This window comes from Anas platyrhynchos, chromosome 1 (assembly GCF_047663525.1).
Source record: "Anas platyrhynchos isolate ZD024472 breed Pekin duck chromosome 1, IASCAAS_PekinDuck_T2T, whole genome shotgun sequence".
NCBI lineage: Eukaryota > Metazoa > Chordata > Aves > Anseriformes > Anatidae > Anas > Anas platyrhynchos.
Genome location: NC_092587.1, coordinates 133,770,200 through 133,797,072, shown reverse-complemented (window position 1 = coordinate 133,797,072; position 26,873 = coordinate 133,770,200). Strand labels below are relative to the sequence as shown.

The 26,873-nt window shown below is 38.4% G+C and overlaps 1 protein-coding gene across 2 annotated transcripts in view; it reads right to left on the bottom strand.

Moving 5' to 3' along the window:
• NLGN4X (neuroligin 4 X-linked) overlaps window positions 1-26,873 on the bottom strand; it is a 213,996-nt gene that overhangs the window by 80,971 nt on the left and 106,152 nt on the right. Inside the window, exon 4 of one of the 2 annotated variants that reach the window (XM_027447404.3) lies at window positions 326-385. The exons of the other annotated variant lie outside the window; for it this stretch is intronic. Within the exon in view, the coding sequence (XP_027303205.2) occupies window positions 326-385 (60 nt within the window). The remainder of the gene's footprint in view (window positions 1-325; window positions 386-26,873) is intronic. 2 annotated transcript variants of the gene reach the window in all.

The following is a 26,873-nucleotide window of genomic DNA, read 5'->3' as shown; positions in this document are numbered from 1 at the left end:
TTTTCTCACCTAAGAAAGAATGGTGGAGGGGGACAATGACAGTACATATTTTTAAATAATATTTATTACTCACTTCACACATATTTAGGTATAACCGTTACAGGGGAGTTACATTCATATGTTAAATTGGATTTTAAAAAGAAAAACAAAGCAATTTTTAAAGAAGAAAATAAAGAACACTGAAGTGTGCTTCTGCAAATAAGTGACTAAAAATCATGTTGAAATAACAATAACAATAATAATTAATATTATTAAAATAAAAATATATTTTTTTAAAAAGTTTATGTTCATGCATCAGGGTTGAGTTTTGAAAAAAAAAAAATACCTTCATCTTCACCACGATCATTACTGGTTATATCATCTGCGCTTTTCTTTGTGTTGGCTCCTGGGTTCATATTGAGGAGAAGAATAAAGGGAAAAAAGAGAATTCAAAAACAGCAGGTTCTCAAAAATAAAAATAATTAGAAAAACATTAGTTAAAAAAAAAATGTAACAAAAATGTCAAAACCTGTTACATTTGAAGTTGAAAAACAAAAAGGATGCAAACTGCACATAAACATAAAATGTCAAGAAGAACAAATTGAAAATATTTGAAAAAATTTATTATATTCAGTGACAATGCAGTTACTTCAGTTAAAAGTGCTGAAAAAAAAAAAAAAAACAAACACAAAATTAATGTGCTATTAAAAAAAGAATAATATAAAGAAAAAAAAATCAGTAAGTATGGTTTCTACATAAGAAATGCAATTGATTTCTGTCACTTCGAAGAAATAATGGCTTCAGTCACTGTCCTCAATAACATGTCTTCATGTTATTCATCCTCATGAAGATTCATTAACAATTAGCCACAACCTTAAACGGATGCAATTCAAGTAAAATTGGCATTGAGTCTTACACAACTTGAATGGTCTAAGACAAACCATATAGAACTCCTTAAATTTTATTTTTTCTTCCCAAATAAACAAAAAAATATGCAAAAAAGGAAACTGAAAACATAGGAAAAACACAGAGTTGAGTCAATCCCTGACACAAAATTTGTCAAAAAGTAGCCCTAGTTTGTATTATACCACGTACCATACTCTTTAGATTAAATGAAAAAATAACTGAAAATAGTTACTTACCATGGAAAAGAACTTGCATTTATTCATTTAAAAATTTGGTAAAGAATAAATTTTATTTTTTATTTAATGTTTTAATGTTCTTTTACAACAAACTTTTGAGGCATATACATGCATATGAGCATATACCGCGCCCCTCCCCCCCCCCCCCCCCATGTCCACACATGCCTGCATTTATGGGAGGAAGATGAAATAAGCATGATAGTTTTCCCCACACCTCTCCTTGAGCAATATATCTGTTTTCTGACTTTAAAAAATGACACTAAACTACCTTTGTCACACTATGTTGTGCTCACTCCTGTAGCAAGTAGCCTTCTGCAATGTAAAAGGTTATATGAACAGTGAAATATGAACAAGCACAATTTGTACATTAGTTTAGAAATGAAATATGGCTACTAAATAAAGTTATGTCACCAATTTAACCATATATTTTTTGATTTGTCTTTATTAGGAATTGTGTTTTCAAGATGGACTGAAATATACTTGAAATATACAATATTCAAAATATACAATATATAAAAGTCACTTGACTTTGAGTTTGCATATGAAGTGTGAATATGTCACAGATATATAAATGCTATTAAACTGTATTTTAAATAACTAAACTATTAAAAACTATTAAATAAACTATTATAAACAGTAAATAAACTATTTAAACTCTGCATTTATAATATTAAATGTTAATAAAATTATTTAAATGCTGTTTTATAATTCTGTATAATGGTTGGTCATTTGACACTGTACCTTTCCTGTGTAAGGCAAAGGGTATATTTTGCTGATTTGAATGAACTCAGGATAAACTCAGGACTTTTTTCTATTTCTTTTAGAAAAACTTACATTTTATTGCTGAATATCTTCAGATATTCCAGTATTAAGTTTTAAAGAATTTTTAAGAATTAAGTTTTATTAACATAGATATTATTTATTTTTCTTTTTTCCATAAAGTTAATAACATTGAAAAAAAAATTAGTGTCCTTTAGTCTTACAAGCAGTCTAATCAACTTACTTGGAGTGGTGGGAAGTGGACTTTATTTTTAAGTTAAGTTAATAATTTTATGACTTGCTTTTACTCTTCTAGCCCTTATAGCCCTCCAAATTAAAGGTTCCAAGTAAATCTCAATACATAATTGTAAATAAGAAAGAATGTGCTTAATGGTTGTTAAAGTACTTAAGACATATTAGTATATATAAGTTTGGTTTATGTTTTGTTCACTGGTTTGCTTGTGTCTTCTTGATACAGCCAGCATAAAGATTTTCTATAGAAATAATCTGGAACCACTGCTGATATATATGCTAACTGAAAATTGAAATAAAGCAATTGAAGTTACAGTAAAAAATGTTTTTATTTTGTTGATTGAAGTAAAGGATTAGGAAAGAGAGTGCTAATCAGTTGAATGTGAGAAGCAGGAGATGAAACTCTTGTACACACAAAACCTCCTGTACACACAAAAACAGTTCAGTTGCACACAAGTTATTCTGTATGTAGTACATGAGTACGTTCAATTATATCTACTAAGTATATAATTAACAGGGTGAAATATCACTGTCAGTGAAATATATTTGTTCTCCAATCTATCACTTTATTTGAGAAATGTCAGATAGAGGTTCTAAATCTCAGTCACTATTCAAGTTCTGCATTACTTTATTCTTTTTTTTTTTTTTTTTTGCTTTTCCTAGTTACTTATAGCCCAAAGGTTGAATCCTTCCTCAAGTGCTACCCAAGCTCTCTGGCTCATATTTCCTTTGAATATGATTAAAAATCTCATTCAGAAGTAGATTTTCTGAAGTTGCAGGTTTTCTTAGACGTATTTATTATTCATGTTAAATCTACTTCCAATAAGATAATATATATCATATATATGGAATGCAGTCAGGTCCTATGCATGGTATGTATGCAGTTTACCAGTGCATTTTAGCCATCCATACTGAAGATTCTAATGACAGCAAAAAATCATCAACTACTGTTTCAGCTGAAGCCAAGCCTTTTTTTTTTTTTTTTTTTTTTTTCCATTTTATATGTTCCATCTGTCACATGGTAGACCTTTGTCCCATGTAATTATGCAATTTTGGGAAAGCACTCAGTTTTTCATAAATCATACAACACATTATAACACGACCTCCCAGTTTCACACAGAACATGTTCAATCTTCTGGAAAGGTCCAGCTCATACTCGATTAATACAGGATTTAATAGTCATTCTTTCTGTGATATGTGATATTTCTTATTTCTGCAGACCTTTCAATAGATCTCTAAAGCTCTTGGTTTATTATCCCATGAGAGTTATTATAGTTTTACAATCAGCTCAAGTCAACAGTTCATTACTGTCTCAAGGGAGCAATAGGAAAGCAGAATTATATTTTCTGCATTTCTCCTAAGACTGGTGGGTTAGCTTTATCTTGATTCTCACTTAGCATACAATTGTTAAATCCCTGGTTTACAACTATGGCCAAGACTCTCTAGGTACCTTTGTAGATGTACCAAGAAGCTCTCATTTGGCTGTTGAAGAGAGATCAAACGAGGCATGTAGGCATTTCAAATAAAGGTGGAAGAAAAAGATAATTAAAAGACTATTGAAAAGATTATTGAAGAAAAAGACTATTGTCTTAGAACCTGTCTGTGGATCAACTACACTAGAAGACATATTAAAGAAAAGCAATCACCTCCTTATGTATCTGTATAAAAGCCTGCTGAATTTATTTGGAGAGAAATATATGCACACTGGCTACACTGAAATATCCTTTAATTCTTACTTACTATATACTGCCAATGTGTGTTTGTGTTTATGGTTGGGTGTATATATGTGCAAAAATATATACATATATGTACATGAAAATGCTCTTCATGGTTAATAGACATCCAGAAAAAAAAAAGCACGGGTTTATTTTCTGGAACCCTCTTCTCATAATGGTGCTAAAATGAAATTAAAATCTGACAGTTTTACATGTAAAAAATGTAAGTGTTTGCATTCATTGTCCACATGAATAACTTGGTAATTTCCTTTTATTTTCTGAGGTCAAAAGGTAAAAGAAGACAAACGTATTTTGGAATTCTCATTTTCAGAAATGAGACAGAAAAGCAGAAAATATATATTAACAATAGTTTCTTTTACTGTTCTGGACAACTTTTTCTTTAGAAAATTTATCTGGTTAATGACATAATAATTGAAGTAAGATTTTATTTTTTTGATATACTTATTTTAGTGAAAAAACAATAGGGTTTTTATAATTGATTGTCAGCACATTTTTTCTTGATGTAAACATTTGCAAACCTGCAGAAAACATTGCAGGCAACTCTTCTACACATGCAATTAGCCTCCATTTTAAAATACAATGCATCTTTAAAATAGGAGAGTTTCTGCTTTAGTTTATACAAATGTATGAAACAGTATGCTATGTGAAGATTACTTGTATATCTCTAAGAAAGGTTATATTTCTTTCACAGAGCTGTGTCTCTTCTGTATGAGGTTGTACAAGTGTAGGACTGAGGACATATTACTCTTCTATCATTTCCAAAAATAAATAATAATAATAAAACCCATTCAACTTACTGTTTTTCAGATTATTGATTATTACTCTGATAGTAAAGATTCTGACTTCCCTGCAAGAATTACCTGTCAAAGGATAGAAAATGTTGGATTTTTAGTAGATTGGTTTGCCTTAGCTGGAGATAATTTGACAAATTCAAAAATCACAGGACAGGCAGGTAAGCAGGCAAGCATCATCCTTGCTTGCAGGAGTCCAAATATTTCAAGACATATGCAAGATCTCAAAAGACTTTATAAGTCTTTTGTATACAGGGTACAGGGTTTTTACTAAATGCTCATATCTTGTCCTCAGGGACAGATAAATTGTAGTAAACAGTCAAGGGACTCAGTTTATTCATGATATTAAAAGAAAAATAAATTAATAGCAAGTGATTTTAACATCTGTTATATGTACATCTTCTGGAAAACTTTAGGTTTAAAGCATAAGGGAGGATTAAAAGAGGGACAATAAATAGAAGAAGCTGTGATCTCACTGATTAGTACATTAAGAATGTACTCTTTTCCTCTTTTGTGAGGAAACAGATTCAAGCATTGTAAACATTATCATAAACTTATGTTGGATATCATGATACAAGTTTATAAGAAAAAGAATTACATTTTGGGGTAAGAATTTCCATGAATAAACTGCATTTTATTTATTTATTTATTTGGTATAGATTTAAAAAAAATTTAGAACTTCTTCAAGCATTTTTTTTTAAATTTCTCCTTCCAGAATTTAATCCTTTATACATTGTATGCAACTCCTATGAATAACTTTATTCAATTATTCCAATGCAGTCATTAGCCATAAATTAGATGTTTCCCATCTCTCCTAGTTAATAAGACTTATATTCCTACTATTCTAGATGATTTTTAGTGTAGAAATCAATGAAAGCTTAGAATTTCACTTGATTTTTCTGGAATTTGATTTGTTTGGTTTTGTTGTAACACTTACATTGTCACTGAATAACAGAAGACACAAGATTACAGTGGCCATTATTTTGATACCATTAACAACAAAAACAGCGACAAAAAACAAATAATTGTATTGAAACAGTCAGCTCTGTACAGCAGAAACATTTGCCTAAATAACAAGTAACATGATCGGATTTGTTTTCCTCCACAGCATTTTCTTAATGGCTCCAGCTGCACTAAAAAAGTCATTAGAATTTCAGACCTCAGCAAATGTGTATCTGCTGCTATATAGACAATAAAAGGTTTTTTGTTTGTTTGTTTGTTTTTATGAGATTGATTGTTTTTCAAGAAAAAAAAAAAAGGAAAGAATTAAATGACAACTTTGTGTCATATTAAAAACAGGATGGACAGAAAAATTGCAGCAAAAATCTCTAAAGAGTTTTGTGTTTCATGAATTAGTGAGAATTAAAAAATAAAATAAGATGCTATTTCACAGTCTTCTAACAAATGTGTTAGAAGAAAAAATAAATAAATAAATCCATGCAGAGACTTCTACAGATAATTAAAATTTATCAGGTTGTAAAATAGATAGCATAAAAAATATGAAATTCTAATATAACCTCAGCTCTGTATTATGCATTGTGTATAGCTTTCAATTACATGATTACCCATGCATTTGTTTAAGAAAGATTGCTTGCATTTTTCTGTGCTGTAATTATTCCATATACAAAGATTGAAAGTGGGATGAAATTCATCATATTTTACAGGTCAGTATTGTCTATATTGTTCCTCCCAAATAAGACAGGAGTAATGACTGCTCCATGTGTTCCCCACAAGCTGTTTCTCTGGTTAAAAATAACTACATTAAATCAGACCCTAACTAGCTTTGACATGCTTTAAAAGAGGTTATAGAATCATAGAATCACTTCCCAAGTTGGAAGGGTCCCATAAGGATAATTGAGTTCAACTCCTAGCACCACACAGGTTGACCCGAAAATTCAGACCATGTGACTAAGAGTACAGGCCAAATGATTCTTAAACTCTGACAGGCTTGGTGCTGTGACTACATCCCTGAGGAGCCTGTTCCAGTGCGCAACAAACCTCAAAGTGAAGAACCTCTTCCTAATATCCAGCCTGAACCATGTTTCACGTTCTTTCTGTACTGTGGTGCCCAGAACTGCAAACAGTATTCAAAGTGAGGCTGCACCAGCTCAGTCTAGAGCAGGACAATCACTTTCCTCAACCAACTAGAAATTCCATGCTGAATGCAACCCAGGATACAGTTGGCCCTCCTGGCTGCCAGGGCACACTGCTGGCTCACATTCAGCTTGCTATCAACCACAACATCCAGGTGTCTCACTGCGGAGCTGCTCTCCAGCATCTCATCGCACAGTCTGTACATATAGCCAGGGTTGCCCCGTCCCAGGTGCAGGACCCAGCACTTACTTTTGTTAAACTTCATGCAGTTGGTGATTGCCCAGATGTCCAGATGTCTAGATCTCTCTGCAAGGTCTTTCCACCCTCAACAGAGTTAACAACTCATTAACAAATTTGCTCAGAACACCTCCAAGTCCTACATCCAAATCATTTATAAAAACACTGAAGAGAACTGGACGTAAAATGGAGCCTTGGGGAACCCCACTGGTGACTGGCTGCCAGCCTGATGTGGACCCATTTACCACAACCCTTTGAGCCCTGACTGTCAGCCAATTATTCACCCATACATACAACTGTTTTTGTCCAGCTGTATGCTGGAAATTTTGTCCAGTAGGATACTATGGGAAACTGTGTCAAAAGCTTTACTGAAATCCAAAAAGATTACATCAGTTGGTTTCCCTCAATCAACTAGATGGGTGATATAGGAGGTTATATCTTCCAACAGGTTAGTATAGGGCAATGAAATATATTAATTGTCACACAGAGTGATCACGTTGTTCCAGAAAGTTTCAGAGAAGGAGGCAACCACGTTAGAAACGTAGGAATGTTTTATACATAATTATTTAGTAGTGTTTAATAGCAGTTACTAGTTTTGATTGATTGATAAGGGAGTTCTTTACTTACAAGTTTATTCCAAACCATTGTGTTGAATTAGATTAAGCTCAATGAAGAACTCATTATATTTATGCAAATGCAAGTGCAGGGAAAATCTTCAGACTATCTGTACAGTTGATATGTGATCCTGACAACTGGCTAAGACCAAAAAGAGCTTACAATAAATAGTAACAATATTTATCATTCAGGAGCTATGCCGTTACATAAAGTTTTGGCCTTAGCGCACTCTGATAATACTATTATATATTCATATTAGCAGCTAATTCCCATTCATCATTCTTTATAAATTTCAAAAGATAAAGCCCTCATTTATGTAGCTTTGGATAAATAGAGCATCCATTTCTTTCAGTCAAAGATTTCAGAAAATAAAAGCTTGTGGCAAGCCATAGATAAAGATATTTTAATAGGACAGAAAAGGAAGAATACTATTAATATTAATATTGATGATGATCATGATACACAATGCAATTGCTCACCTCCTGCTGACCAATACCCAGTGTGTCCAGGTTTTTGAATAATTCATCGTTACATAAATAAATACTTTAAAAAATCTGATCAAAAGTCTGTAAGAGATTTATTTTTATCTACAAAAATTAAAAATGTTTTGAATAAAAAAGTGAAAATAACGTTAAAATATATAAAATAAAATAATGTTAAATGTAAAATAATAGTGAAAATAATTTAAAAACAATGAAATCACATTAAATCACAAAAGTTAATACTTTTTGATAGATTTTAATATATAAATCACTATTGTTTTGAAAATTAATAACTATAATGGAAATAAGTTAGTTACATATGTTCAAGAAAAAAAGAAGTATATTTGTTATGCAGTTACACCACATATAGAACTTACATTCTTCTAAATAAAGTACATTGCTTTGACAAAACTGTCTACAACCGCTCAGAAGAAAGAAGGCTTTGTGCAGCCAGCTTATCCTTTCACTGACCTCCAACACATAAGGGTAGTTTTTTTTGCAGTTCCACTGTAACTGAATCTGCTCTGTTTAACTGAGGACTGGACTGAGCCTACAGTATTTAATGAAACATTCATTAAAAAAACAAACAACAACAACAACAAAATCATATAGTTATTTAAATTAAGTCAGGCAGAAATACTTTTTTTTTTTACTTTTTTTTTTTTTCTGTACAAGCATCAAGAGCAACACAGTCAGTACGAAAACGTGGCAGTGACCTCAGACAGCTTACATTTCTCTCCTGAACTGGAGCACCTGATGAGGTGTGAATGTAAAAATGCTAACGTCTGTATGCACAATACTGCACAGCATTTGCTTTCACCCATCTCACCCCTCTCACCAGTGAAGTCATTTTGAAATTCAGAAAATATATCTATATGCTACTTTCCTGAATCACAAAACTGCGAATCCAACAATCAGTTCTTATATATATTGAAATATTTAAATAAACACCCTTTCCTTTTCTATGTATTGCCTCTAAGCTGGCAAAACTCACAAAACTCATAGGGTTTTAGCATATGAGCAGTCCTGTTGACTTCTATGAAAATACCAGTATGCACTGTGATGAAACTGACTTCAGTTATGATATTTTTGTCACCTTTGCCTGAAAAAAAAAAAAAAAAAAAAAAAAAAAAAAAAAAAAAAGGTCCAAGGGTCCAAGAAGAACATGAAATCCCCTGTAGGATATACAAATCTCACTGCAGAGTTTGTCCAGAAGTATATGTAACATACTATACTGGCAAATGAGCAGGTATAATATAAGATATGGGCAATGCTTTCTCCTTGCTGCCCTCAGGATCCTAAACTGCACCATTGCACTGTCACTGCAGCCAAGGCTGCCCTTGAGCTTTACATTTCCACATCAGTCCCTCCTTCTTGGTGAGAATGAGCTTTAGCATAGCACCTCGCACTCTTTGGCTCCTCTGTCACTTGGAGAAAGGAGTTATCATCAACGCATTACAGGAAATCACAGAATCACAGAATTTCTAGGTTGGAAGAGACCTCAAGATCATCAAGTCCAACCTCTGACCTAACACTAACAGTCTCCGCTAAACCATATCCCTAAGCTCTACATCTAAACATCTTTTAAAGACTTCCAGGGATGGTGACTCCACCACTTCCCTAGGCAGCCTGTTCCAACATCTAACAACCCTTTCAGTAAAGAAGTTCTTCCTAACATCCAACCTAAAACTCCCCTGGCGCAACGTTAGCCCATTCCCCCTCGTCCTGTCACCAGGCACATGGGAGAACAGGCCAACCCCCACCTCACTACAGCCTCCTTTGAGGTATCTGTAGAGAGTGATAAGGTCGCCCCTGAGCCTCCTTTTCTCCAGGCTGAACAAGCCCAGCTCCCTCAGCTGCTCCTCATAGGACTTGTTCTCCAGACCCCTCACCAGCTTCGTCGCCCTTCTCTGGACTCGCTCAAGCACCTCGATGTCCTTCTTGTAGCGAGGGGCCCAAAACTGAACACAGTACTCAAGGTGCAGCCTCACCAGAGCCGAGTACAGGGGGACAATCACTTCCCTAGCCCTGCTGGTCACACTGCTTCTTATGCAAGCCAGGATGCTGTTGGCTTTCTTGGCCACCTGAGCACACTGCTGGCTCATATTCAGCCGACTATCAACCATCACTCCCAGGTCCTTCTCTGCCTGGCAGCTCTCCAACCACTCATCTCCCAGCCTGTAGCTCTGCTTGGGGTTATTGCGCCCCAGGTGCAGGACCCGGCACTTGGCCTTGTTGAACTTCATGCAGTTGACCTCAGCCCATCGGTTCAGCCTATCCAGATCCTCCTGCAGAGCCTTCCTACCCTCGAGCAGATCGACACACACACCTAGCTTGGTGTCATCTGCAAACTTACTGAGGGTGCACTCAATGCCCTCGTCCAGATCATTGATGAAGATATTAAAGAGGACCAGCCCCAGTACCGAGCCCTGTGGGACGCCACTAGTGACTGGCCTCCAGCTGGACTTGACTCCATTCACCACGACTCTTTGGGCCCGGCTATCCAGCCAGTTTCTAACCCAACGAAGCGTGCGCCAGTCCAAGCCAAGAGCAGCCAGTTTCTTGAGGAGAATGCTGTGGGAAACGGTGTCAAAAGCCTTGCTGAAGTCAAGTTAGACCACATCCACAGGCTTTCCCTCATCCACCAAGCGCGTCACTTTGTCACAGAAGGAGATTTCATAAATCCTATCTAAACCCATTTCATAAATCTTGTCTATGCCCTGCTGTGCTGTCCCTCAACAAATATTGGTGTGGTTTAAGTTCCCTATGAGGACCAAGGCTTGTGAATATGAGACTGCTTCTGTCTGTTTATAGAAGTCCTCATCTGCTTGTTCTTCCTGGTCATGTGACCCGTAGCAGACTCACACTAAAATGTTACTTGTCCCTGCCTTCTCTTTAAGTCTGACCCTTAACATTTCTGTCAGCTCTCAGCTATCCCCAGGCAGAGCTCCATGCCCTCCAGCTGCTCATTGACATGGAAGGTGATTCCTCCTCCTCATTTCCCCTGCTTGTCCTTCCTAAAGAGCCTGTATCCTTCCATTCCAACACTCCTGTCATGGGATCTATTCCACCATGTCTCTGTAATGAGGTCATAGCCCTGAAGGCATGCATATATCTCTAACTCGTCTTGTTTATTTCCTGTTCAATATGCATTAGCGTAGAGATATTTGAGGTGGGCCCCTGAGGAATTTGACTTGCTGGTTGTAGTGGCTGGAATTCCTTTGTGCTGCTCTTCAGGTGTTCTGCTAACCTGTGACCATTCTCCAGGCTCTGAGCATCTATCTGGCACTGATATTAAACTTGGAGGAGTAGGATGTACTGAGGTTCCCCTTCCCCATCAGCTCTAGTTTAAAATCTTCTTCACCAGGTTGGCAAGTGTATGACCAAATATGCTCTTCCCCTTCTCTGGCAGGAGAAGGGGAATAGCATCAGCTGCCAGCAGACCATATTTCTCAAAGCAAGTCCTATGGTCTATGTAGCTGAACCCCTCCTGTCTCTGGCACCAGTCCTGCAAACATCCATTGATTTGCCAGAGTGGTTGGCACTTTCAAACCCCTTCCCTTTGACTGGGAGGACTGATGAAAAACTACCTGCATTCCTGAGTCCTTTACTGCTGCTCCCAGGGCTCTGTAATATCTCTTGATATTCCTCAGACTGCTAGTGGCTGCATCTCTTATGCCTATGTGAAACAACAGCAGTGGATAACAGTCAGACTGTACAAGGCTCACCTTGGTGAAATCCCTGATACAAGCCCTTCATAAGCAACAGACCTCTCTCAAGAGAAGGTCAGGTTGACTATTATATGCCTCTGTACCTGAGTTCCAAGATTTTATCGGTTTACAAATGTTAAAGCTGAAGAAGGATTGTTTGAATTCATGCATGTTTTATAATTATTAGTTGCATTATGCTAACTTCAAAACAGATGGCCAGAATCATGATTTAAGCTTTTATATTTCAACATCACAGCATTTCTCTCACTAGTATCTGCTCCAAGTGATCTCCATAACTTGATAATATCAGTTAGCTGATTTTGATTCATAATGTTTTGTGGATTATATAACTGCTCTAGTGAAATAATCTTTTCCCTGTTGCACAATGTTAATGATAATTCATGTCTCAATTTAGTTTTCCATTCTGCTTTATAAATTCACTTGCAGAATTTAAGCTTTGTATTTCCAATGTTGGTTTCATGCTTTACCAGAAATTTAGAAAAGAACCACAGTGGCTTGTAAATTTTCATTATGTGACAAAAAGTGTAAGATTAGAATCAATTATTTTATTTATATTTTTTTTTTAAAGAGGACTTATATGGTATAATTACTACATTGCATGTTCCATATGGCAACATATAAAATCATACATTGATATAATAATTATGTTAAGTAATATGATTTTACTATTTTGCTTTAAGAAAGACAAGTTGAATTTTGCATTTAAAGGGAATCATAGGAACTGTAGAATTATACATTGAATAACAAGGATTGTACATGCAATGAGTTATGAGAAATCAAATTCCAGTCTTCTTTGCATAAACGAATAGTTCTTACCAAAAAGAACAGGTCAAACTTTTATTCTTTTGGTTTCTTTAAAGAATATTATTGCATGCATAGTGGTGAAATCTACTGCCATATGTACTTGAGTTCCTACAGGCAAAAACTAGAACTTATTTCTGCATTTGTATTCAGTTGTAAAAGAGATCTGAATGTTTCTTGACTCAGTTAGTGCAATTTACAATTTTAAACACCTGCCATCTGTTTGAAGAAATTAAATATAATTGGGCATTTTGCTGAGGAAAATAAGATACTGGATGTAAGTGTGTTGAAGGTCACTGACAAAGTGAGCTAGCGAGGGTGTCCAAACTATATCTGCCTGTCTGGTTTTGTTACTCAGTCACTCATATCAGTACTAAAGAACACTTACAAAAACAAAACAGATATATTGGCACCATAGCCAGCTTCCTACCACTGACAGCATCAAGAAGAAAATATCACACTTCAAAATCCAGAAAAGAACAGAAGGAAGGAAGGAAGGAAGGAAGGAAGGAAGGAAGGAAGGAAGGAAGGAAGGAAGGAAGGAAGGAAGGAAGGAAGGAAGGAAGGAAGGAAGGAAGGAAGGAAGGAAGGAAGGAAGGAAGGAAGGAAGGAAAGAAGACTCTTTTACAGGCATAAAGCCAACTGACACAGGCGAAATTTTGTTACTTTTACTGTGTGCGCATGTGTATGTATATGTGCCTGTGTGGCATTTGCCATGTTTTCCATGCTCCTTTTAACACGCCATACCTGGACCTTTTAGCAACATGGGAAAATGATGAGAATGTTCAATGTTTTGCTTTTTTTTTTTTTTTTCTTTTCTTTTGGGTGCCACCAGTATTGTCAACAAACCATGATTAAAATAGCCATAGAAAGCAGAAGAAGAGAAAGGAAGAAAATTCAGCTTATTGATAACCAGTCATTGAATCCCTCAGAAATAAGAGAAGCCATGAAAAACTGGATATCTTGCATATTTTTTTTGTGTGTAAAATTTTGTGTTTTGCTTGAATTTCAACATAAATTCTGTAATAGATCCTCATGTAATCAGAACAAATTTTATACAAAGATTATCAACAGCTTCTCATAGCATTAGTGATGGGTGTGCTTTGATTTTGCACAATTTCATAAACCTGTAGCACATTAGTTTTGGCATATGTTCAATTATTCCTGCAACAAAAGTATAATTCCATAAAAGATGTACCTAAAGTTCAGTGCAAACATATTTCTGCATTTCAGCATTTAAATATAGCTTTGCTGTCATACACATTTTAACTGATACAATATTCATAGTGACCAAAGTGCACTGCCCCTCTCCGTCCCATATTGACTTTACTGCATTATATCTCTTTTCACAGGTCTCTACATGGTATCCCTCTTGCCTTTATTATTGATTTCTGCTATTAAAAAAAAAAAAAAAAAAAAAAAAAAAAAAAAGCTATTCCAGTAACAACCTTTAGATTTGGGCTCCTGCCTTTCCTACCTTTGAAAATAGGTTGTAAATCCATTAACATCAGTGGTATGGCACAAAACAGAGTTTCCTCCACCTGCTGTGGCTGTGATTGAGTGATGGGGAAGACACGATTTTAAGTCCTTTATTTTTGGCAGTAGAGGTTAGAAGCTGCTGCATGTAGCAGATTGCAACCTGCCATAAAGCATGTGGGAGCCTGCAAAGTAGGGGCCTGTAAAGCAATTTGGATGAGGGGTTGTTGGACGGAGGGTGTACAGGACCCAGACCACATCCAATGCATGTGGGTCAGGCTCGCTCTGGTTCAGTTGGTGTTAAACCACCGTGGTGGTGCTAGGGAGATGTTCCCTGTTTTTCTGAAGACCCATCCAAGCCCATACTGTAACTTGCTAGAATATTTCAACTTACAAAGAATCTGACGGGGTTCTTTCTCTTAAAATAAAATGTTCCCTCTCTGAACAGAAGCTCACAGATTTCCACATCAAGAAAGTGACATCATTTGACAAGTTATTTTCTTTCTTCATTGTTCTTTCTTCATTGTTCTTTCTTCATTGTTCTCCATGATATTTCATCCTCTAGTATCATCCTTTCTTCACACTGGGCAGCTTTCTAAAATGACTTTTTTACAATCAAGACTTTCTTACAAGTCTTTGACCCTTCATTCATGTTTTTATTCCATGATGTTCAATTTTTTTTTCAAATTTTTTTCAGTTAGCTATACTCTAGCATTATGCTTAACTACCCATGATACATATTCTACTACCCTAGACTATCAAATTAAGTAGAGCCCATGCTGTCTTCAGTTATTGCCCATCTTCAGCAATTCAGTAGTAACTTAACGTTATTTCATTTTCTGTGATTTCATATTTGTTAATTTAACTTTGTTCTTCATTTACTCTCTATTTCTTCTCTGGGTATCTATTTTTATAATAAAAACAACAAGATAATGTTCATTTATCTTATTAAAGTAATTTAATTAACAATGCAAAAGAAAGAATCAAAATAATTTACATTTTTGATAAACTGAAGTGTCAGAAGATGAAACGCTAGCACATATATCCTTAAAATCATTAAGGATAAACCAATATTGTATTCTCTAAAATGTTTTGAGGATAAAATTGTTGATTTGTCAGGAAAACAAAACAAAACAAAACTTCAGTGGCTAATTAAATTAAGCTATTATAATAGGAGATTAGTAGGAACAGATAACGTTCATATTAAAATCAAGAAAAATAATGTTACTATAGCCTAAGGAAAAGAGAAATTAAAAGCATCATAAAAGCATTTAGATACATTGATAGAACCCGCAGCTGTCTTTAAAGAAGAAAACATGGCTCTTTGATCTGCTAGAAATCTTTAAGCAGCTCTAGAGAATACGTGCTAAAAAGAAACTTGCAAATAAAATTTACTGAGTTTTCATAAAGTATTTGATAAACCCACTTTGGTGGGAAGATGTCGAGAACATAACATTCACAGAGAAAGAGGTGAAGTAATGCCGTAGATTAAAAAATAAAAAAATAAAAATAAAATAAAAATAAAAAGCTATACAGAGTATGTTAAATTGTAACCAAAAGTAAATTTTCAATGTTGCAAAAGATTAATGGTGTAGTGAAATATTCTCTACATTAATCTCACATTGTTTAACATTTTGCTAATGACCTGGAAAAAGAAGACAAATGATGGTATCTTCCAGTAACAGAAACTACATGAGTCAAGACCAGAAAGAATATTAGTTTACATATTAGTTTACAAAGCTAGATAAATGATGGATGACACGTAAGGTGCTGCTTTTCAAACTGAAGTCAACATACATCTAAATGCCTACGGAATGTGACCTATTTACCCCAGCAATTTTCTACAGTTAGTCGAGAGAAAGAATGTCTGGCCAAGGTTGAGATGAATTGTAAAATAGGTGTGTTTTTTTCTCTTTCTTGAATAAAAAGCAAGACTAGCACTGAGATGGAGGTTTAAAGTAGGAAGTTTAGAGTAGGAATTTTAAAAATGAATCATCATGCACAGTGGAAACAACTTGAGCTAGAAATACAATTTCTAAGTCCCAAAGTATCCACAACTTCCAAAAAAAAAAAAAAGCTTGAGTGTTTCTCTAGTCATAGCAGTGAGAAGTGAGAACTGTTAAAACAACAACAACAAACAAACAAAACAGTCCTGAGAATGTCAAAGCATATTGTGAAGTAATTCTGAAAATATAGTAATATTTTACATTAAAGCATAATAACCAGATATGGCAGGTCTTATCAGAAATGATTGCAGTGGGTTTATGTGGCAAGGTTTTGGTAGCACAGGGCTATGTGGGTGGCTTCTGCAAGAAGAATCCAGAAGCTGCCCCGTGTTAGATAAGGTCCTCGCCTTTGGCCAGAGCCAGGCCAGTAAGCGATGTTGTTTGTGGTTCTGTGAGAGCATATTTAGGAAAGGGGAAAACAAAACAAAACAAAACAAAACAAAACCTGCTGGGGAACAGCAGCTGGGAGAGAAAGGAATGAGAAACAGCCCTGCAGACACCAAAGTCAGTGAAGGAGAAGGGGCAGGAAGTGTTCCAAGAAGTATCCACATAAGTCCCCTGTGGGCTGTGGTGAGGACTATGGTGAAGCAGGTTGTCCCCGCTGCAGACCATGGTGCACCATGGTGGAGCAAATCTGCATGCTGCAGCCCATGAAGGAGATGACAGTGGAGTAGGTGGACCTGCACTGAAGGAGGCTGCAGCCCAGGGAAAACCTCTGCTAGAGCAGATTTGGGGCTGGAGCTGCAGCCCGTGGAGAGGAGCTCATGCAGGAGCAGGGGATCTGGGGGAACTGCCACCAGTGGGGCACCCATGTTAGAGCAGTTTGCTCCTGATGGGTGGACCCCAAGTTACAGACCCATATCTGGAGTGGTTCTTGAAGACCTGCTCCCTGTGGGAAGCCCCCACAGGATCCTTTGGGAAGGACGGCATCCTGAGGGAAGGACTACAGCAGGGGAAGAAAGTGACCATGAAGAATTGGCGAAGAAGCATTAAGGACTGACAGCCCCTGTTCACCATTCCCCTGCACCATCTGGGGGGAGGAGGTGGAAGAGGGTGAATGGAGGGAAGTTGCTTTTGGTTTCATTCCTTTCTTTCTCACTTTTCTAGCTTGTTAATAATAGGCACTGAATCTTACTGCCTCCCTACTCTGAGTCTGTTTTGCCCATCACAATAATTGTTGAGTGATCTCCCCATCTCTGTCTCAACCCTTGAGTCCTTCACACTGTATTTTCTCCCCCTTTCTTTTTGAGAAGGGGGAGTGAAAGAGCGGCTGTGATGGAACTCAGCTGCCCACTCAAGTGAAACCACCACAATGACACATACACATTGAGTTTTATTTTCACACAGAATATAGCAAAAAATATAAAATCTTACATAAGTACTCTAAATTGTTAGAAGAAAAAATGGTCTTATTATTAAAAGAGATTGAAATGAATTTGATCTAAGGAACAGAAATATAAAAGGGATAATATTATTGTTCCCCTATGTTATGTGTGAGGTAAGACTTAGAGTAACATTTCTGTGAACATAAGTGTTAAACTCCTAAACTCCTCTAAATAATTTGGTATGTTTAAAATTTATTCATCTTCAATAGTATAAAAACTTTTTTTTTTTTTAAGCAATGAAGTCATAAAGCAAATAAAGAAATACAAAACATTTAACATTTTGTATTGTTTTAATCATATTACACCATTTAACTGACATTAACTACTCTACAGAAGACAAAACAGATAGTTATGATTTTTTATTTTATTGACTCAAGTGGACTGCTTTATATTTAACATTATTCTTATAGGGCAGAAATCATGGACTGTATGTTTCACAAAATATATCAACCAACTACCTGGGAAGAAAACTGCAGTGAAGGTTAAATGTGACAAGTCTTTTTCACTATCAGGATTCCATATTCTGGTGCATTATAAAACAGCCAGCTTGAGAAAAAGGACCAGGATAAAAATTATTGTTATAGTTTTATACAACAATTTAAACTTCAGTTTTAATGATGGCATGGAGTGATTTGACTTTTGCAGCAACATAGTTGTTCAAGATGCAACAACAGTGAAACCAAAAGCAGGTGCTAGAGTAATACTAGGACTGAAGACAGGATCCATTACTGTCCCGAGTACTCACGTGGAATGACTTTTCTAAATTTGATTTTCAGTGAAAGAATGGCAAGGGGTACTTGATACCAGCTCTACTTTTTTTTTTTTTTTTTTTTTTTTAACCACAGGAGGATCTTTTCTGCCATCTCCTAATCAATTGTCAATCTCTTAGAGAGTGCAGCAACAGAAAATCAGCTCCTCTATTTCACTGCCATCCCCGTCCCCACAGTACAACAAGCAATGAAAGCACTGGGTACATGGTGGAGGGCCTTCATTTCTGGCTTTTTGAAAACAATTTCTTAGAGAAAGAAATAATCCTTCCTTTGTGAGTGCTTATATACTGAATGAGCAAAAAGATGCAAAGTCATAACGAAGAGATATCTTTGCTGTAAAGAGTATTTGAAGCAAATTTACTGCTGAGCTTCCATATTATATATTTACAATCCTAATTTTAAAAATTAAAACATTGCTTTCCTGAAAGTTGTGTTTTGATTTTATTCTGCATTTCATTGTATTAATTAACTTGTAGCTTAACATTCTCTTCCAAATTTAGAATTATTAAAAAAAAAAAAAAAATCTGTGTTACTAAGGGATAAGATGTGAGCTTCTCCTCGTCTTTAAAAACTTATATCTGCTTCACAATTGTCTTAAAACAAACAAACAAACAAACAAAACCTTTCTCAAACAATAAAAGCCAAACACATAAGTACTTGCATGCAAGCACACAAAAAAGTAAAGCCAAATTCCAAGGAAAATTCAAATTTGCTGAGGAAATATGTGCCTGTTAATGAGCATACTTTTAGAATGAGCACAGTAATAAGTGGTGTACACAAATGCTGGTCCTGAAAGAGGCACAAGGAAAATCACACTAACCAACACAGAAAACGGGATTGACTAATTCAGAGCTAAAATGGCCTGGTTAAAAAAAAATGCATTGAATTGTAACAGAAAACCAAGAAAAGATTTGGGCCTGACATAAAACTGGCAACGACAATCAAAAATATTTTGACTATGTGTATTAAGCTTCACCATATAATCATAACAACAATAAAGGAATAAATAATGGAAGCACTGAACAGTTTGATTAGTTTGATTTGGAAGGGACCTTAATGATTATCTAGTTCCAAACCCCTGCCCATGAGCAGGGACACCTTCCACTAGACCAGGTTGCTCAAAGCCCCAAGCAACCTGGCCTTGAACACTTTCAGGGATGGAGCATCCACTGCTTCTATGGGCAACATGTATCAGGGCCTCACCACCCTCAGAGTAAAGAATTTCTTCAGAATATCTAGTCTAAATCTCTCCTCTTTCAGTTTGCAGAAGTTACACCTTGTCCTATCACTACACTCTCCAGTAAAGAATCCCTCTCCAGTTTTCTTGTAGGCTCCCTTTAAGTACTGAAAAAACATTGTAAAGTCTCCCTGGAGCCTTCTCTTCTCAAGAGTGAACAACCCCAGCTACCTCAGACTGTCATCATAGGAGAAGTTTTCTAGCCCTCTGACCATCCTCATGGCCCTCCTCAGGACTTGCTCTACCAGGTCCCTGTCTTTCTTTTGCTGGGGGCCCCAGAGCTGAACACAGCACTCCAGCTCAGGTCTCATGAGAGCAGAGCAGAGGGGAAGAATCACCTCCCTCCGCCTGCTGGCCGTGTTTCTTTTGATGCAGCCCAAGATAGCTTTCAGCTAAGCCCAAGATGGCTTTCAGGACTGCAAGCAAACACTGCTGGCTCATGTTCAATTTTTCATTCACCAGCACCCCCAAATCCTTCTCTGAAGGGCTGCTTTTAATCCATAAATACATAGCCCAGCCTGTATTAGTGCTAGGGATTGCCCCAGCCCAGGTACAAGACCTTGCTCTTGGTCTTGTTGAGCTTCATGAGGTTCTTACAGGCCTACCTCTCAAGCCTATCTGGATGGCATCCCTTTCCTCCAGTGTGGCAACCACACCACTCAGCTTATTATCATCAGCCAACTTGCTGAGGATGCACCCAATCTCACTGACCACGTCACCAAAAAAAGACCTTAAATAATACCAGTCCCAATACCCAATAGCCTGAGGAACACCACTCATTTGTCTTTCCCTGGACATTGAGCCCTTAACCTCAACTCTTTGAGTGCAACCATAAAGAAAATTTCTTATCAACCAAGTGGTCCATCTAAATCAAATCCATGTCTTTCAATTTTAGAGACAAGCATGTACTATAGGGCAGTGTGAATGCTTTGCAAAGTCCAGGTAGATGAGGTCAGTTGCTCTTCCCTTATCCGCCAATGCTTTAAGCCAGCTGTAAAAGGCCACCAGATTTGTCAGGTGTAATCTGCCCTTAGTGAAGCCATGATGGCTGTCACTAATCACCACTCTGTTCTCCATGTGCCTTGGCATGGTTTTCAGGAGGATCTGCTCGATGATCTTGCTGGGCATAAAGATGATGGCAACTGTCTTGTAGTTGCCTGGTACTTCCTTTTCCCCTTTTTAAAAATGGGGGTTATGTTTCCCCTTTTCCAGTCACTGGAAACTTACTGGACTGCTACGACTTCTCAAGTACGATGGACAGTGGTTTAGCAACTTAATCTGCCATTGCCTTCAGGACTCTTGGATTCATTTCATCAAGTCCCATGGACTTGTGCACATTCAGGTTTCTGGTGGATCCAGATCAAATTGGATCTTCTCCTACAGTGAGAAATTCTTCTTTCTCTCAGTCCCTGCCTTTGTCTTCTGGGACTTGGACTATGTCACTAGGTGATATAGGTGCAGGTGAAGACTGAAGCAAAAAGTCATTGAGTACCTCAGCCTTCTCCATATCCCAGGTAACCAGGCCTCCTGTTTCCTTCTGGAAAGGGCCCACAATTTCCCTAGTCTTCCTTTTATCACTGACATACCTACAGAAGCCCTTCTTTGTTGCCCTTGACATCCCTGGCCAAATTTAATTCTAATAGGGCTTTAGTATTCCTAACCTGATCCCTGGCTTCTCAGACAATTTGTCTGTATTCTTCCCAGGCTACCCATCTTGCTCTCTGTAGTCCTCCTTTTTCTGATTGAGTTTGGCCAGGAGCTATTTTTTCATTCATGAAGTACTCCTGGCATTTTTGCCTGACTTCCTCTGGCAGTTTTACTTGGGTGGGAAGTTGAGTTCTACCACGGCCACTCTCTCACTCCCCCTCCTCAGGGGAGAATGGGGAGAAAATATGAGACAAAGGGCTCAAGGGTTGAGATAAGGATGGGGAGCTTGCTCAACAATTATCGTGCTGAGCAAAATAGACTCAGAGTAGGGAGATAGTAATATTTATTGCTTATTGCTAATAAGCTGTCATAAGAAGTGAGAAACAAAGGAATGAAACTGAAAAACCCTTCCCCCCCATCTGCCCTCTTCCACTTCCTCCCCCTCAAGTGGCATAGGGGAATGGGGAATGGGGCCTGCAGTCAGTTCCTAACACTTTGTCTCCACTGCTCCTTCACAGTCACTCTCTTCCCGTGCTCCAACGTGGGGTCCCTCCCACAGGATGCCATCATTCCCAAACTGATCCTGCAGGGGCTTTCAACAGGCAGCAGCTCTTCAAGAACTCCTCCCACATAGCTCTGTAGCATGGGGTCCACCCATCAGGAGCAAACTGCTCCAACATGGGTCCCACATACACAGCATCTCCTGCCAGGTCACCTGCTCCTGCGTGGGCTCCTCTCCAAGGGCTGCAGCTCCACAACCACCACAACATCCTTCAGTGCAGGTCCACCTGCTCCACTGTGGTCTTCTCCATGGGCAGCAGCATGGAGAACTGCCCCACTGTGGAACATCATGGGCTGCAGGTGGACAGCCTGCTTCACCATAGTCCTCATCACAGGCCGCAGGGGACTTCTGTTCCAGTGCCCAGAGCACCCTCTCCCCGTCCTTCTTCACTGACCTTGGCACCTGCACGGGTGTTTGTCACTCTTCTCTCTCTCCCAGCTGCTGTTCCCCAGCAGTTTTATTTTCCTTTCTTAAGTATGCTCTCACAGAGGAGCAAACAACGTCGCTTATTGGTCCGGTTCTGGGCAGCAGCAGGGTCCTTACCTAACATGGGGCAGTTTCTAGATTCTTCTCACAGAAGCTATCCCTATAGCCCCTGATACCAAAACCTTTCCATGTAAACCCACTACACTTCCTCTTTGTTGGAATGCATCATTCTTGAGCTGTGAGGAGGTGATACTTGAATATTATCTAGCTTTCCTGAGCTACTCTTCCCTTCAGGGCTTTATCCCATGGTACTCTACCAAGCAGATCCCAAAGGCTGATCTCAAAGGCTGAAGTCCAGGGTAGCAAGTTTGCTGCGCTCCCTCCTTGCTGCCCTTGGGATCCTAAACTGCACCATTCCATGGGCACTGCAGACAAGGCTGCCCTTGAGCTTTACATTCTCCACTAACCCATGTCTTTCCATTCCAACACCCCAGTTATGGGATGGATCTCACGAACTCCCCATGATGCCAGTTAGATCATACCCCCACAAACATGTGCACATCTTTAACTCCTCTCTATGCTATTCTCCATGCCATGCTCATTTGCATAGAGTCATTTAAGCAAAGTCCCCTATGATTTTTATTTTTTTTTTCAGATAATGAGGTTGGAATTCTTTTGTGCTACTCCTCTGGTACTCTGCCACTGATCTCTGATCCCTTTTGTGGTTCTGGACATCTATTACTGGTGCTGGCATCAAACTGATAAAGTTGGGAGTTTTGAGGTTCCCCTTTTCTGGCAACTTAATTTAATGCTCTCTTCACCAGCTTGACAAGGCTGTATCTGAAGATGCTCTTCCCTTCTCTGACAGATGAACCAAATCAACCCCCAGCAGACCAGATTTCTGAGAGTTCCATATCTAAAAAGCTGACTGCCTGGCTATAACACTGGTCTTTCAAGTATGCATTGATCCACATGCACCTTTCAGTTCTATTAAATATTTTTAAACAAAACATGATTCCATTATTATTATTATTTTCACCAGAAATCTATGCTGTCTTATAAATAGCAACTGTACCTACATGATATACGTAGAAATTAATATAACACATGACTCAGGATTGAGACTACATTGCCCATAATTAGAAGGGAGGCTGTCAATGTATATAATAATAACAAGATATGAGCATTCATATACTGGCAAATGGTATGGGTTGTTAATTCCTGGAAGAAGAATAACAGCTAAATCCTGCAAAGGGGAAGAGGGACAAAAGGTAGCGTTGATGTTTCTTTAAATCTCCAATGTTTCACGACGCTTACATCATGCTGCGTTGGGTTACATCATGTTACGACTAGTGATGTAACCCGTCGCAATGCAATGCACACATCGCATTCAGTCAGCACTTTTTCAACCTGTCCAAATAATCACCATAGCCAAGAAAGATTTGGATAGTGTTAAGTAAAACTGTTGTATGTCTATAGTATTTCTATGTGTTCATGGATAGAAATGTCCTTGTTTCATGAAAAAGAAGGAAGTCAAATAGAAGTAAAATATTTTCTAAATATATAAAACAAAAGTTTAGAACATGCAGATAGGCTCACTCTGATGATATGAAAGGCCATCTACATGAAAATATGATACAATAAACTTAGAAGCATATAAATCATGGAGAAATGTCAGATATTTCACTAGCATTACAAACATTTCTTCCTTAATTATATAATATAACTTTCTGTTGCTTTTTTGTTGTTCTTGTTTGTTCATTTTTGTTGGTTCATTGGTTGGTTTGGTTTGGTTTTAATGGAATGCATTAAACTGAACTTTAAAGTTTTTTCTGTATGACAGCTGTATAATGGTCATATACTGCCACACCAAGTTTTGGCTTTAGGTGAAGAAACTATTTCCATGCAGCAACAGACTGCTGAAAGCATCAAAAAAGCACCACTGCCAGTGCTTACACTGCACACGTGGAGTCTGTAGCAGTTAAACTGGGTTTGATGATGGAGTTGCTGGAGAGCGGGTTATTCAGGTAGCTGGGGCACAAGCAGCAGTTGTGATTAGACCAAATATCACACACCAACAGTAATCATTTGCCTATTACTACAACTAGAAACAAGAAAGTTTTTGTTTCACCTTTTGACAGGTAACTTTTACAGCTATCTTAATTTTGAAGTGTGATAGATATTGGAATGCAGTAGTAGCTTTTCTATGTCATACCACAGTAAATTTGTTACATTGCACTTATATTTTCCAGACAAACCTTTCAGAAACACTTTTTAGATCTTTAAAACAGAAGAGAGATGACCATTATATTCATAAAAGCATCAACATTTTTTAAATTCTACATTCACAAATATTCAAGTTTAGATGGAGAAAATGCCTCTAGCTAGGGTACAAATAATACAGAAAGCAGATTATTACAGTATATGACAGTATAATTTTGATTTTTCAGTATTTTTTTTCCTCCTGCCAGACTTAAGTACAAAATATATCTAGTAAAATAAACACACTGCATTTTTCGCTGTTGCTTTGCTCATGTTCAGTTAATAAATCACCCATCTAGTTGATTGAGGGAAACCAACTGATGTAATCTTTTTGGATTTCAGTAAAGCTTTTGACACAGTTTCCCATAGTATCCTACTGGACAAAATTTCCGGCATACAGCTGGACAAAAACAGTTGTATGTATGGGTGAATAATTGGCTGACAGTCAGGGCTCAAAGGGTTGTGGTAAATGGGTCCACATCAGGCTGGCAGCCAGTCACCAGTGGGGTTCCCCAAGGCTCCATTTTACGTCCAGTTCTCTTCAGTGTTTTTATAAATGATTTGGATGTAGGACTTGGAGGTATTCTGAGCAAATTTGTTGATGAGTTGTTAACTCTGTTGAGGGTGGAAAGACCTTGCAGAGAGATCTAGACATCTGGACATCTGGGCAATCACCAACTGCATGAAGTTTAACAAAAGCAAGTGCTGGGTCCTGCACCTGGGACGGGGCAACCCTGGCTATATGTACAGACTGTGCGATGAGATGCTTTTTGGAGCATGTCAAAAGCCTTACAGAAGACAAGGTAGATGACATTGGTTGGTCTTCCTTTGTCAACTGATGCAGTCACTCCATCATAGAAGGCTACCAGATTGGTCAGGAATGGTTTGCCCTTGGTGAAGCCATGCTAGCTGTCTTGGACCACCTCCTGGTCTTTCATGTGCCTTAACATTGCTTCCAGAAGGATCTGCTCCATGATCTTGCCAGTCACAGAGGTGAGGCTCACCAGTCTGTAGTTCTCTGGGTCTTCCTTTCTACCTTTTTAAAAATGGGAGTGATGTTTCCCCCTTTTTCCAGTCATCGGGGACTTCACCTGACTGCCATGACTTTTCAAATATGACGGAGAATGGTTTGGCAGCTACACCAGACAATTCCTTCAGAATCCTGGGATGGAAAACCCCAAGGTAGCAGCATGGGGGAAGGGGGAGAGGGGAGGAGAAGGGAGGGTAGGGGATACCTGTACGCCTGCTGGAGCCCGTAAAAGTCCTGTGCCAGGTGAGGCTTGAACTCACAACCTCAGCGTTGCTCCACATACTGCCTTAAATACTGTGCACTGTGTGCTGACTGATTGTGCCACTGCAGTGTCCCAAAACTTTTTAAAGTACAAAATCTTGGCTGCCGTGTCCACCAGCTTGGCCCCCCTGAAGATGGAGGCCATCTGGTTGGACTGCAGTGCATGGGCCGTAGAGGCCTTCTCCTCCTTGGGCAAGCTGCATAGTTCAGGTTCAGCTGCTGAATCCGCAGTCGTCGTAATCTTTATCCTGAGCTTGATCAACAATGTCCACTCATATCTTTGTATTCCCTAGGGACTCTTTATTGAGTCTCAGAGCCTGCAGCAAGGAGTCTATGTCCTCAAACTCGGCATAGCCAAACCCTTTCAACCTCTCTGGGTTGATAGGCTCCCGCAGCAAATGCACAGCACTTATGTTGAGGCCTCGGAAGAAATCCTTGATGGACTTGAGTAGACGACTTCAGCCACCTCGGAGCTGGCACAGCCAAAACTGCAGCATTCGTCCACAAGTTACAGGGGATTTTGGGCCTTTGCTTCACCAGGGATGGCCCAGAATAGCAGCATGACAAGGCAGCACCTGCCAGCTCTCATGAGAGAGGCTGATGGGGAGTAGATGTTGCCAGGGCAACAGTGACTGCACCCACTCCCTCTGCCCAGAAAAACCATCCAGGAGGGCAGCAACAGTGTCTCATCACTGCCCACCAGGCACGGGGAAGGGTGACCAGCATGTGAGAACCAACCACAGCATGCTGCAGTGGTGGGTGTGAGAGCTTGTGTGGCAGGGCACAGGAATTCTGCCCCTCTTCACTTGCGAGTCTATCCTACCTACTGGCAGTCTCTGTGACCGTAGTTTTTTCCATGGTCTCCACCAGGCAGAGAGACTGTTGTGACCCAAACAGAGGGCCTGTCCAGAACCGTGGCTATACAGGTCTCTGGCTGCAGGGAGTGCGTCTGCTGTGGGAGGGCAGCAGGTATTCCACCTGTGTGAGGTGCAAGCAGGTGGAAGATTCAGTCAGCATGGTGGCAGAGCTGAAAGAGGAGGTTGAGAGACCGAGAGTCACCAGGGACTGTGAGTGGGAGATCGACTGTTGGAGTAGCTCCCTGGCATGCCAGAGGGAAAGGCACCAAAGAGATACCCCACAATTAATGCTGGACCCCCTGCCTTGTCCCTGTTGGGCAGAGAAGGCAGACCTG